Source organism: Euprymna scolopes, chromosome 28 (assembly GCF_053919585.1).
Source record: "Euprymna scolopes isolate OS-2025 chromosome 28, ASM5391958v1, whole genome shotgun sequence".
In the NCBI taxonomy this organism is placed as follows: Eukaryota; Metazoa; Mollusca; class Cephalopoda; order Sepiida; family Sepiolidae; genus Euprymna; species Euprymna scolopes.
Window position 1 is genome coordinate 28,122,768 of NC_136509.1, and position 14,755 is coordinate 28,137,522.

At 31.4% G+C, this 14,755-nt stretch overlaps 1 protein-coding gene across 28 annotated transcripts in view; it reads left to right on the forward strand.

Moving 5' to 3' along the window:
- The window catches only part of LOC145249540 (uncharacterized), a 917,547-nt gene that overhangs the window by 850,828 nt on the left and 51,964 nt on the right, over positions 1–14,755 (forward strand). For all 28 annotated transcript variants that reach the window (XM_080111167.1, XM_080111174.1, XM_080111165.1 and 25 more), the window contains 5 exons: positions 5,809–5,861; positions 6,623–6,802; positions 9,320–9,442; positions 11,814–11,931; positions 12,450–12,613. In XM_080111167.1, coding sequence (XP_079967293.1) covers positions 5,809–5,861; positions 6,623–6,802; positions 9,320–9,442; positions 11,814–11,931; positions 12,450–12,613 — 638 coding nt within the window. The remainder of the gene's footprint in view (positions 1–5,808; positions 5,862–6,622; positions 6,803–9,319; positions 9,443–11,813; positions 11,932–12,449; positions 12,614–14,755) is intronic.

Here is a 14,755-nt window from a genome sequence, read left to right on the forward strand (position 1 = left end):
CTGTGAAACGGGCAATGCAAGAAACTCCTATGGTACTGAAAAAAATCTCTAACGTGGCATTCTTGATAAAATATGTGACCTTGAATGTTTCGGCCATTCTATGAATTACATTTAAGATTGTATTTCCTCAAAGTAAATTTAAATCCCTCCCCCACCTTCGTGTAAGAATGTGCCATGTGTACCTGTAATCTGAGAAACAGAGACTTGCATATATTTACACATTGTTTTGTCTTTCTCAGGTGTGGCTAGCTAAAAGAACTCCTCCCCCCACCCCACCCCCCAGTCATCTTCCTTCGACTCAGCCTGACCCCATCCTACCCTCTGACGGTGGCATACCACCAGAGTAACATAACTTTGCCTGTAACGTTTGGAAAGTTTTTTTTCCGTTTTGTTTTGTTTCTCTCTCGTGAGTGGGAGAAAGAAATGAAATTCCCACCTGTCACATTTTACGTTTTACATCGGAATTAGTTTTGTGAAAACACCTTTTCTTTTGTGTGTTCTATTACTTTAAAACATTACAGAACTACATATCATTTGAATTCATATGTAAACTTATCTATTAGTACATATTATTTGGATTCTTCGGACTACTATTCTCATCTTGAGTGTTAATCTCACAATGTTTTGGTCGATGTAACCTCCAACTTTCTTTAGGCGTAACTTGTTGAATTTGGGAATGTTTCTGTCAAACTTGGGAATCTGTACAGAATTTCGGACACAACCCTTTATTTACTATTTTATTTAAGGGGTAGTATGTTCTCATTCCATCAGCCATGACTGGGTAAAGGTCCTAAGTAATTCACAAATTGTATTTTTCGGTCGCCCACATTGGGGATTGAACCTTCAACCTTCAGTAGAATATCACTTTGCAATTAAATTTTTCCAAATACACTAACTATTGTGCCACAGGTCTTTTCAGAAAGGTTACAGAGCTACATTATTTTTTGGGGTGTTCTTTTTTTTTTTTTTTTTTTCATTCCAAATAAGGCATGTTGCCACTTGGCTACTATTGAGAATCGTGTCTAATAGGACACTGAAGGGAGTTGAGTAGCGAGATGTCTGTTCACATTATATTTACATTTCTGCAGGTTAGTACAGTCAGGGGTCAGGGGAAAGTAGGAAACAGGGAAGGAATTCAAAGACTAGCAGTCCAAAAGAAGAAACTATTAGAGAAGGTTTTCTGGCATCTGGGAACATTGACAGTAAAGGGGCGGGATTTTGTTGCTTGTTGAGTTAGTCAGGAGTACATACATCGATGGGACACAAGTGCTAGGAGTTCATCAGAGGACATCCCACTTAAATACTTGTAAAACAGGCACAGGAATGCAACATTTCGGTGATAGTGCTTGAAGTTGTAGCTTGACCAATAGTGCAAGACATATTCGATTTGAGACTCGTTTTTTGGAACCTGTCTAAGAGTGAGAGACTAATCGTTGATGCACCAGCCCAAATGTGGCAACTATTTTCCATGCATGGGCGAATTGTGGCTTTATATAAATAAGAGATGCTATTTGATATCAATAAGTTTCTATCCTGATAAAGGGAGCCCACCTTAGTATCAAGCTTCTCATTGCCAGCTATCTGGGGGAAAAGGAGGAAGTATAGATGCATTAAAAATATTTGAGTGGTTGAATCAACATAGTAAGAGAAAAGATTGAGAGAAATAGTTAAGTGACTTGTGCAGTTAATTATAAATTACAGCTAATCAGGATAATTAAAAAAAAATCTTTGTTTATTATTGGAAACCAGCACACCAAAATGAGCACACTCTGACTGAAAATATGTCCTGAGTTAGAATTCCACAACAGGGGCGTCTCTGCGAATTAACAATAAACTAACCCTTTCTCTGAGAGAAGGTAAAGCTTGGGAGTATGAACCTACTCTGACTGAAGCAAACTATATCTCGGTCTGATAGTAATAAAGCCACTGTAAAACTTATTGTCAAGTCATATCCCTCAACTGGTATGAACACAAACTACTCAAGCTGTGCCAGGTAAGTATCTGAAGACGAAAGTAATAAACGTTAATGAACTCTTATTTGATTAATTGTTCATATGCACCTGTAGTGTAATGGATAAAGTACAAAGTAAAATTCAGTTCAAAGTGACACTCTTTTCATGGCAGGTGCTCGTCTGAACTCCAATCCCTGGTCCCCCCCTCGCCAATCTTTCACGAAAAACACCCGTCTAGCTGAATCCACTGTGAAAAATTTCCCCCACTCTATATCTGTGCCTAAATCAAAAGGCGGATTCCATGAACAAAGCTTCTTTCTTAGAACTGCACGCCTGTGGAACTCTGTTCCGTCTGCCTGCTTCCCTCCGGACTACAACTTGGATGTCTTCAAGTCTAATGTTAACAAATTCCTAATGAACCGCCCCCTTAAGTAAACACTCCATCAAATCTCCACACTAACGTAATGTACTTGCAATAACCCTTATCCCTGAGTGGCTTCCGGGCCTTGATAAGTGGTGATCACTGTGTAAAAAAAAAAAAAAAAAAAAGGTTGAAGGTTCAATTCTCAGTGTGGTCAATACTAAGAATATTGCAGCTTCTGGTTCTTGCTGACTGAACGAGAGCATACTACCTCCGTGGATTAAATAACAAGTTCTGTTTGAAATTTCATGCAGACTTCTGAGTTTGACGGAGAAATTCCAGAGTTTGGCAAGATGCTTCAAAAAAAGCCAGAGATTATATCGCTAGAAATGTGAGATTAACATTCAAGATGAAAACAAAAAACATACCAACTCATATTTAATATAGTAGATGAAATCATTCTTTAGAGTGCTCTGGACATGCACTGCAACTCGTCAGGAGTATATGCATAATAAAGAGGATAACATACAATTGTCAGAGATGACCACTCTATCAGTCGAGATGAAGATGTCCATGGAAGGGGAGGCATCAAGGTTTTTTTTTTGGGGGGGGGGCAATGTTTGAAAGCATAAGGTTATTCAAGGATGCAGTGTTTTTGTAGCCAACAACTGATGGAGTAAAAACATGTTCTTTTTCAAAAATCATCGGGTTTTCTGGGTATGTCCGTGTGTCCCAAAAGTTACTCAAGGTTGTTGCTCACAAGTTGGCTAACAAGCTCGGTGTCAAAGCTTAAAACATTGAGAGTATGTTGGATGGAGGGTATTCGCTTGGTTGCACATCTTTGAACAGTTTCTAGTTGGTTGATTGTTCTAAGCAAGATAGAGGTTCCAGGCTAATGCTGCAAATTCTAAGTGTTTGTCACACCATATACAGTTTTGAATAGATTGCTCATGAGTAGCTAACAGGTCATGAAATATTAACCATTACACACCAAAATAAAAGATTTTTTAATAAATGTCATATTTGCAAGCACAATCTTTTTTATTTACAATGAAAATTAGAATTTTTATAATTTTTTCATAATATCTGTTGATTTCATATACCTAACATCCAAAAGCTTTACAGAATATTCGTCTAAAGAAAAAAAGGACCCCTCTCTAAACTTCTAAAACTCCAGAGAATTTTCAAATTCAATGCCGTATTGAATAAATACTTTCAAATAAAAACGTAAGATATTCATAAATTGGTAAACAAAAATTTTTAATTTGAGCAATTATGGAAATAACTTATGAAGTGTTTATGCATGTTGACAGTTTTTTTTTTTTTTTATATAAAATAGTTTTAATTTAGATATAAACATGTTTTATGTATCTATTATAATAAAGTCGCATTCCTGTCTGTGTTTACTCATAATTTGATTAATATGTATGAAAGGCACACTGTTTCACAAATTTTCATACTGAAAACAGACAGTGTGATTTCTGTGTATACTATTTATTTAAAGGATATCTACACTCAAGAAGTAACCTCATTTGCATATTACATTAAAGAAAATCCATTTTAATAATTAGCTCAATGTTATTTCTTGTTGTAATAGAATTGTGTTAACTGCGCTATTTAGAAATATTATTTAATTTATTTTTAATTATTATGAGCTGACAACCAGTGCCTTTAAAAACGGAAGTAAACATATTTATTTAAACTGTGAGTTATTTCACCTTTAAGTTATGAGAGTTATTTCCCATTAATTTTCATAGACGAAAATGGATATGTTTTATGCTTTCATAAAGTCAACAGGTGGTCCGCTTTCAGAAAAATGATTAGAAGTTAGAATATTTGGCATATCTGAAATAGCATGTAACTAAACCTTTCACTCACCAATATGTTTCAATGTGGCAACGCTGGGTATATACAACTAGTATATATAATTTTTTTTTTTTTTAGTGGGTGCTCATTTTACGTTAAATTTTTATAGAAAAGTGATCACCCATTTTTTAAAACTAACATTTCTTCATATCTTGGAAACTACTCATTTGCCGTAATTTTAAACGTTATTTTCATTTACAGCGCCACTAGCAGTATCAGAATTTTTGGGGAATTTTTGACAACCCTAACACAAAACTGCGAATAACATATACAAAACTCATAATTTCTCCATTTAAAGTGGGTTGTTTATTTTCTTTATGGAATATACTTCCAAAATAAACTATTAAAATTGTTTAAAAAATAATAGAAATATTTTTTTATTGCCTGCATTTTGTAAACACTTTTTTTTTTTTTTTTAAATAAAAAATAATATTTCTATTATTTTTTTAAACAATTTTAATAGTTTATTTGAGAAGTATATTCTCCAAAATTCTGACACCTACAGGGCCACAATATTTACCACAAATAATTATTAATAAGCTTTTGGAATAACAAAAACGGTCATAAACTTTTTAAAAAGTTTAATCTATTTCACGCTGATATAAATATTGCACAGTAAAATAGTTGAACTAAAAAGATAAATGATTTTTCTTATTTAGAATTATTTAAACAAGGAATTCCATTTTTACGATATCGCTTTTATTAAATTGTTAGGTGAAAGTACATAATATTTTCACCATACTCCCCATTTTAAATAAGTTTCTAAATAACAATTTATTATTTCAGCACATAAATTACATGTAAAATTCATTTTTTATATACATACTTTCATTTTTATTTTAAAATACGTTCTAAAAAAATAAATAACAAAAATTTTAAAAAGGCGCGTTTTTTTTTTCTTTCTTTTTTTTTTTTTTTTAAATATCTCAAACATTTTAACACTTACTCTGCTATATTTAGATGGAGTAAAATCCTTTCTTTTTATTGCATTAATCCACTAGTAAATTATTTCCTTTTTTTGGGGGGGGAAATGAAAACACGGTAACTTTGGGTTCATCTTCATAGTTACCTTGGCATTTTGGAACTATACATCTCGACGGCATGTTTAAATTTATTTAACCCTCCAAAACTTTAAACCAACTTCCGGTTTAGTCATGAGACATGTGACCAAATTTCAACAGACCGATGTTCATGATGTCACCAGACTAAATTATAGTCGTCGCTAGGCCATCATATTACGGTAGCCACGATAGATATCTACCTCTTCCATAAAAAAAGATGTCTTGCAAAGCCACTCTTGTATTTTTTGTTTTTATGTCTTTTTACAATTTTAATAATTTGTTTTATCCAATGCAAATATCGCAATCCAGATGCTTTTTTTTTTTTTTTTTTTTTTTTTTACAAGGTGGTCACCACTTATCAAGGCCCAGAAGCCACTAGGGGATAAGGGTTATTGCGTGTACAGTATGTTAGTATTGGAGATTTGATAAAGTGTCTTATGGAGGCAGTTCATCAGAAATTTGTTTATGTTGGACTTGCTGCCTTTCTTTTTCTTTTTTTTTTTTTTATTATTGATGTGCCAGAACTTCAAATGGTTAAAAACAATTCTAATTTTTTTTTCAATTTCAGAATTGATAGTCACAGAAAGGAATTACTGCCGAGCTTTAACTATTATGCAGAAGGTAAGCTAACGATTGTCATAATGCATTATATATATATATATATATATATATATATATATATATATATATATATAGGGTGTCCACAAAGTCTGGCTACATAATGTAGCCAGACTTCCACAAAGTTGTGACTTGGGCTATATCTTACATGAAAATGCCGTTGATAAGCTCTTTGAGTCAAAACAGTTGACCCCTGATTTTGGTAAAACAATTTCACAACTTGCGTACGTTGTTCAATGCTACACTTTTCCATAATTAATTTCCAAAATATTATCTGTAAAATATCTGAAATAGAGGAAAAAAAATGATCATTAATGGTAAAGTGACAGATTTTTAACCTTATAGTGACTTTTTGGACACCCTGTACAACTCGTAGGAACTCAATGCATATTGATTTTTTTTTTTTTTTTTTTTTAATGGAAATCGCTCCAGATGGAGCCTGAACCCCTATTGATATAAGAAGCTTAAAAAAATAAAATATAAAGGTCAAAAACTATCTCCTAGTAAGTGCAAAATGGATAGATACTGATCCAGAAAACAGCAACTCTTCCCTCTTTGTTAGAAACATTGCTTATGTAATGTAAGGACTAAAAGACAAAATAAGAGAAGCTAGAGTCCTGCGTCTGCCAAAAATAAATCACACATCCACTTTCTGATCATTGATGTATTTTCTGATCATAAGTTACTCGCTTCATAAATTTGTCATTTGAAAATATTTTTGACTATGTGAGAAGTAAATCTTTGTTTCTTTTTGTTTTCTTCAGATGTTCTTTGAAGGTTTGCGAGATGAAGTAGGAGTACCTGTAGATTTACTCAACACAATGTTTCCGAGTCTAGATATTCTTCTGCATAGTCACAAAACCTTCTTACTTGATTTGACAAAACTTCAGTCTCAACATAAAGATAAAATTATTGAAGAAATAGGCAAATTTCTTATTGAACATGTAAGTTTTTTCTTTTCTCTCTTTTTACACTTGTCTCCTATTTTTTCTCTTCTCTCCTATTCCCCCCCCCCGTTTCCGACCCGTCTTTACTCCCTTTTACACTTTTTCCTTTCTCCTTTTTTATCTTTTTATTCTTTACTTCATCTTTTTTAGGCAAGGACAAAAAATGGAAGAAAAATCAAGCTTTTTTTTTATTTTTATTTATTTATTTTTTTTTTTTAAACAGATTAAAATCCATTATTCTTGAACTGTTTTTTCCAGAAAAATAAAAGCCTGAATTTGATATGAAAAGCAGAATAATATAAAACTTTTTCTATTAATATTTTTAATAGAATTTTAAATTTTCCAAAAATACTCCATTCACCACCATTTTTATCTCAATGGATAACATATATTTTTAAAAGGGTTTTGAACTAATTATTTTTTTTTTTTTTTTTTTTTTTTTTTTTTTTTTTTTTTGCTAAATAAGATTTAGGATGATTTCCCATAAGAATATGCAAACTTATAATATAAGTATCTGAATTTTAAATGATTCCATCTTTTATCTTCCTATATAGATTTCACGTGGCAAAATTAAAAAGTTCAAAATTTAATGATAGTTTGGAAGAAACTATAGTAGCCTTTACAGGACTAAATGAAGTTCATTTAGTCCTGTAAATTTCCATTTTTAATGTTTGTTTTGACGATTAAGTGAAGAATCAACTTTATAATGGTATAATTCTTTTTTATAAGCAAGATATATATATATATATTTGTTTCCTATATAACCTCTGAAGTTAAGCAACAATAAAGGCTGGCCGGTACCAGATGAGTGACCATTTTGGAAATGCTAAGCGCTGTGTGTTGGAGACAACTCCTGCATCTAGTATCACACTTGGTTGTCTTGACCTTGTCTTGCCATCAAGACCAAGTTTTCTGCATGTGAAAGTGTGGTTGATGCAAGTCCCCCACACTTTAAACTAAGTCAAGCGCAAGTTACAGCAAAAAGGAAAAGGGGGAGATAACAACTGTTTGTAGGTCTTATGGTCTTCCATAGGGGAGTTAATATCCTGTAACAACAAAGCGAAAGGAATTATTATATTTTTCGCAAAATGTGCAATTATTATTTTATTTTTTTCTTTGGTATCAATTCTTCAAAGCATTTTAATTTAATAGTATATTAGCAATATTGGGCTCACTAAAAGAAAAATTATTTTTCAAAAATTTAAGTGTTTTTTATAAAAATAATGAAAATATATTTTTTTGCTAATCTGAAAGAATAATTAACATATTCAACGAATTTAACACTTCACACAATACAGTATATTTTGTTCAGTTTCAGCTGATTATTTTAAAGAAAGAAAGTAGGCAAAAAAAATATATAAATATTAATTATGAAAGAAAAAAGTACAGTTATAAAGTTTGTTTTTCACTTAATAATCGGGGAAAATTTTGTATTGATTGGATAATTACTTGATTTTTTGGTAGATTTTTAAAGAGAGACTCCATCAAAAAATACTTACTTACCTCCTTTCGTTTTGGCTGTGCCTAATCTTTTTATCCCTTTTTCATCATTTTTATTCATCTTTTTTTTTTCCTCATTTTTTTTTTTCTCATTTTTTTTCCTCATTTTTTTTCCTCATTTTTTTTTTCCTCATTTTTTTTTCCTCATTTTTTTTCCTCATTTTTTTTCCTCATTTTTTTTTCCTCGTTTTTTTTTCCTCGTTTTTTTTTCCTCGTTTTTTTTTTCCTCGGTTTTTTTTTCCTCGGTTTTTTTTTCCTCGGTTTTTTTTTCCTCTTTTTTTCCTCGTTTTTTTCCTCGTTTTTTTCCTCTTTTTTTTCCTCTTTTTTTCTCGTTTTTTTTTCTCGTTTTTTTTCCTCGTTCTTTTTTCTTCGTTCTTTTTTCTGTTTTTTTTCCTCGTTCTTTTTTCCTCGTTCTTTTTTCTGTTTTTTTTCCTCGATTTTTTTTCCTCATTTTTTTTTCCTCGATTTTTTTTCCTCATTTTTTTTTCCTCGTTTTTTTCCTCGTTTTTTTCCTCATTTTTTTCCTCGTTTTTTTCCTCGTTTTTTTTTTCCTCGTTTTTTTTTTCCTCGTTTTTTTCCTCGTTTTTTTTTTTCTTCGTTTTTTTCTTCGTTTTTTTTTCTTCGTTTTTTTCCTCGTTTTTTTTTCTTCGTTTTTTTCCTCGTTTTTTTTTTTCCTTGTTTTTTTTTTCCTTGTTTTTTTTTTCCTCGTTTTTTTTTTCCTCGTTTTTTTTTTCCTCGTTTTTTTTTCCTCGGTTTTTTTTTTCCTCGTTTTTTTTTTTCCTCGGGTTTTTTTTTCCTCGTTTTTTTTTTTCCTTGTTTTTTTTTCCTCGTTTTTTTTTCCTCGTTTTTTTTCCTCGTTTTTTTTTTCCTCGTTTTTTTTTCCTCGTTTTTTTTTTTCCTCATTTTTCTTCTCCAAATTTCACACCTCATAGCAATTCATGTCTACAACTTAATGTATATAACTTTCAAGTTGGTATTAAAAAATAACTTTTTCTACATTCAATTTTTTTATAGTTTGACGGTGAAAATGCAAAGACGCTGAAGCAAGCGTACGGCCACTTCTGTTCTCACCACATAGAAGCGGCAGACATTTACAAAGAGAAAAAAGCTGAACGGAAATTTCTTTCCTTTGTCAAGGTAAGGTTCTCTCTAGTTACTTGCTTCCCCACAAGAGTAAGATTAGACAAGACATTTTTCTGGCGAGGGAAATCTAACTTCCCAATAAGACAGTTCAGATTAAGTAAAAAAAAAAAAAAAAAAAATTGCCGCAGTCTTGAAGGATTTATTCTTCGCTGAGGGTAAAGATGAAGGGTAGTATCAGAACAGATACTATTATATACTTTGCTGCTAGCTAAAACATATTTACAGTTTTTAATAGTAAAGCAGTTGTGTAGAAGTCAGTACTGAAAAATATACATAATATATATAGCATTAGTGTGTGTATATATAGATGTCTGTATATTTTTTTCAGTTTATAACATTATATAATCAATTCTTAATGATGCAATATTTTAAGTTATAAATTTATATTTTTTACTAGAATATCTTGTCCTTTACTTTTCCATGTTTAAGCTTAAACCATAAACCATAATTCTTTTCATGCTCGCATTTTTCTATTGTAAATGATTATTAACAGGCATATTGTTTTGTATGTAAATGAAAATGACTTTTCCTTTTGTCACTTATCAACTTTTTTGTTCATATATCAAATTTTGTTTGGAAAATTTGAATTTTGTTTGGAGAAGTCTTTGAAAAGCTTTCAAAAGTCCTTGAAAATGGACATTGAAAATCTGTATGAACTCTGCTGACACTGCGCTTCAGGCAAGGTGAGGGGCTCAGCATTTATGATCACATACCATGACGCTCGTGATGCGGATGCTATATAATTTACCCTGGGTGTAGAAAGGAACAGTTTGTGATGTTATTAGAAACAACAACTCGCAAATTTTTGCCCACACAACCTTTACTTTGAATTCAGTATATCTGCTAGATAGCAGAAAGACTTTACTAGCTGCAAGGTATTGACATCTTTTGCCAGGTCTTTGTGGAAAAGTGGCTATCAATAGAATATACTTCTCCCGTGCATCTTGTACTCTTGAAGTTTGGGTTTGGTGCTAACTTAACCTTCAGTTTGCTGCACTTTTTGTGATCCTATAATAGGTTCAGATTACACTGTATTACATTACTTCTTGCACACTTCTGACACCCAGAACAAAGGAGCTACCTTTTTTTTTTTTTTTTACAAGGTAGTCACCACTTATCAAGGCCCAGAAGCCACTTAGGGAGAAGGGTTATTGCATGTACAGTAATCAATGGGATAGTATCTTAGTAATTGTTAGTATTGGAGATTTGATAAAGTGTCTTACTTAAGGGGGTGGTTCATCAGGAATTTGTTTATGTTGGCCTTGAAGACATCCAGGTTGTTATCGGGTGGGGAACAGGCAAACGGAACAGAGTTCCACAGGCGTGCACTTCTAAGAAAGAAGCTTTGTTCATGAAATCTACGTTTTGGTTTTGACACAGATAAAGAGTGGGGAAAATTTTTGACAGTGGTTTCAGCTAGACGAGTGTTTATCGTGAAAGATTGGCGAGGGGGAACAAGAGATTAGAGCTCAGATGAGCACTTGCCATGGAAGTACCTTTATGTTTCTAATCATTTTCTTTCCTACAAGGGCTGAGTTAAATGCGTGCTCAGTTTTAATTTAAGGAAAATTTAGTTCCCTCTGTAGGGGGCCCTCTATTTGAAACAAGAATTCATCATCATCATCATACTGTATGAATTTGAAGATTCTATTGCTGGCATTGGTTTCCCTGATATTTTTCTTGCCAGAATTCTTTCTAGAAAGATATCAAGGATTACAGGAAATACCATGTGAAAGTTGCCAGCATTCTAAGTGAAAGTGAATTTTGTGGAACAAACTAAATTTAAACTTGGGACATCCTGGTTTTCGGTCTGTGTCGTTAACCACTAGATCACTGTGACCTTAAACAAGAATTAAAATTTCCTCAGTCTAAAAGGATTTCTCTTTTTCTGACTGGGGACATAAAATATGAAATGTATCAGAACAGATACTATACTTCACATTATTTATTTGCAAAAAACACACAAAATTTTCATTTTAAACAAATTAGGCACAAGGCCATTTAAAAGTATGGGAAAACAAGTGTTGTTAGTTATCCTTTGTAATCTGAATTAAAAAATGTCTATTCTACTTCTAAACTAGAATCATCAATCACCATAATACCACATTTTACTCCAGGAACCATTAAATTTCCTAAATTGTTTCTAAAATTCTTTGTTGAAAAAAAAAAAGTAACTTTTATATGCAATACACTTTGCTCCTAGCCAAAAAGGTCAAGTCTTAAATTTTTTTAGTATTATTATTATGGTAGGTGCTGTCAAATTTTTTTTAGATTGTTATAACTATGGTGTTAGTGTGTGTGTCACACTTTCTAAAAATATTGCCTTTATTGATTTATTTTATTTTATTTTTTTTTATCTTTTCAGCGTTGTGCTAACAACACGATATGTCAAAAACGTGAAGTGCCAGACTTTCTCCTACTCGTCACTCAGCGTCTTACCAAATACCCAACACTAATAGAAGCAATTATCAAAAACACAAAAGGTAAGGTTGTAAACATGCATTTTGCTGCATATTTAGTGCCGGTGTATATGTGCATGTCCCATTTTTTCTTTCACCAATTTGTTTTTTCATTAACCAATTTAAAAAAAAAAATTTTCACCATTTTTTTTTTTTCCCCTCCCCAATTTTTTTTGTTTTTTCACCAATTTTTTTTTTTATTCAGTCACCAATTTTTTTTTTTTATTCAGTCACCAATTTTTTTTTATTCATTCACCAATTTTTTTTTATTCATTCACCAATTTTTTTTTTATTCATTCACCAATTTTTTTTTTATTCATTCACCAATTTTTTTTTTATTCATTCACCAATTTTTTTTTTATTCATTCACCAATTTTTTTTTTATTCATTCACCAATTTTTTTTTTATTCATTCACCAATTTTTTTTTTATTCATTCACCAATTTTTTTTTATTCATTTACCAATTTTTTTTTTTATTCATGCGCCAATTTTTTTTTTTTTCATTTACCAATTTAAAAAAATGTTTTTCACATTTTTCACAGATAAAAAAGAGCGTGAAAATCTGAACAAAGCACTTGAACTGGTGAAAGATATTTTATCAAGTGTGAACAATCAAGTGGAAGAATACGAAAGAGAGCAACGCCTTAGTGATATTTATAACCGACTGGATGCTCGTTCAGTTTTGTTCCGGTCCAAAAAATTTAAGGTGAGAATAGCGTAATGTTTTTCCAAAGTATTTAAAAAAAAATTTTTTTGCTTTAAATATTTTTGAAGATGTGGGCAAAGTATATATGATGTATAAGAATTATAGTTTTTTAAAAAAAATTTTTTTAACGTGTTTTTGTATTAAAAAAATGTATTTGGCAGGGAAGATCAAGGAAAAACATGTAAGGAAGGGATAAGGATGGATTTAAGAGAATGAGGGGTAAATAAAGACCTGGTCAGAGATTAGGTTTGAAATCATTTCAAAAAGCCATCTAAAATATGCCAGCATGTGAACCAGTGATAAAAATCCGCACGGAATTTCGAATTGAGCCTTTTATTTAATCCGCGAGAGTAACATGCTCTTGTTCTAAGTAATTTGCAATTGTAGCTCTTGGTCGACCGCACTAGGGATTGAAACTTGAGCCTTCAGGAGTGTAATTTTTACAACTGAATTTTACCAAGTGCTTTATTCACTACGCCCTAAATAAATAAAGGGTTCTGTTGGAAATTCTGTACAGATTCCAGAGGTCGACAGAAAGATTCCTGTGTTCAACAAGTTACATCGACTGAAATGTTGTGCAAAGAAGCCAAATGATATGTATATCATTCAAACATGGTAGTGTTTGAATCTATGGTTAAGTGGCAGTTTTAGTCATTTAGAACTGCTTTAAAGCTTCACCGCTCACTCATTTTTCAACCAAATTTCAAACAATTATTACAGTTTTTAGATCACTTTCTCAGCTATATTGTGGGGAAAAAAATGTTCAATTTTCGTTCAGTAAAACAAAAGTTATGCTGAATGTTCTGGTGTTCAAAGTCATAAAAATATGTAAGGAGGTGAGCGATGCTTTTTATGACTGGTTTCCATAGCAACCACATCGATTCAGCGACTACTGTTGATACTAATTCACTGCTATCACGAAAAAAGAAGTAACAAGTGAAACAGATGATGAAAGCATGAAAGGGAGATAATGGGGGGAGGCTATTGAAAGCAGACGAGTGCCGTACATTATTACATATGTGTTTATGGGGCCACAAAAATAAGGCTGAAATTAAACAAAGAGCAAGTGAATTTATTGGAAGCCTGGAAAAATGGATTACAATAGAAAAATCCGAGCATGAAAAATAATATGGTTAAACTTAAACATAGAAAAATAAAGGACTAGTTAAAACTGGAAAAGAAAAGGACGATATTCTAGTAAAAAAATATAAATTTATAACTTAAAATATTGCAGCATTAAGTATATATATTTTTTTAATTCAATTTATAACATTATACAATCAGTTCTTAATGCTGCAACATTTTAAGTTATAAATTTATTATATTTTTTACTAGAATATCTTGTTCTTTCTTTTCCAGTTTTAACAACTAGTCTTTTACTTTTCCATGTTTAAGCTTAACCATATTACATTTCATGCTCGCATTTTTCTATTGCAATAAATATAATGGATGGGATAGAGAAAGCTAGAGAGATGTTTTAAAAGAAAAATATATTCACTTTTTAACTTTTCTATTTTGTTGTCTATGTACTACCTGGCAACACCAAGTAACCATGCTAGTGGTCAATAAAACAAAAATAAAATCATTGAATGTATTTAAATAATTTTTCTGTCCCCTCTTTTCATCTGTCATTTATTTATTTTTTTAATCCCATGGTATAAAAATTCAGTTTTTGTCCAGAATTCTCTTCATATTAATAAAAAAACAAAAATAAATAAAAATATCTATGATGTACGATGTATGTACTTATGATAAACAGGAAATATATTCCAAAAATCACGTAATTTGATCAAGTAATTTTATTTTGAAATAAAAGAAAATTTTATGGCTGAGGAGCGACTGTCTTGCTTGCTATTTTAAAAACAGATATTTGTACAGTTTAACCAAGACATTAAAAAATGAAAATGTCGAAAAAATAGTTTAAATTGTATGTATTCATTATGGAACGAAGTTCTCCGGAAAAAAAAATTTCACTTAATTTCATCAAGTAGTTTTTTTTTTTGTTTTTTTTTTTTCACAGCGAAAAAACAGTTTGTTATGATACCAACTAAAAGGTTCGACGTTTAGGAAGAAAAGCTAATATTAAAGATGGGGAGGGGTGTCAGCGCTTTAACTGGAGTTATCTCCCCGTGGCGTGTTCAA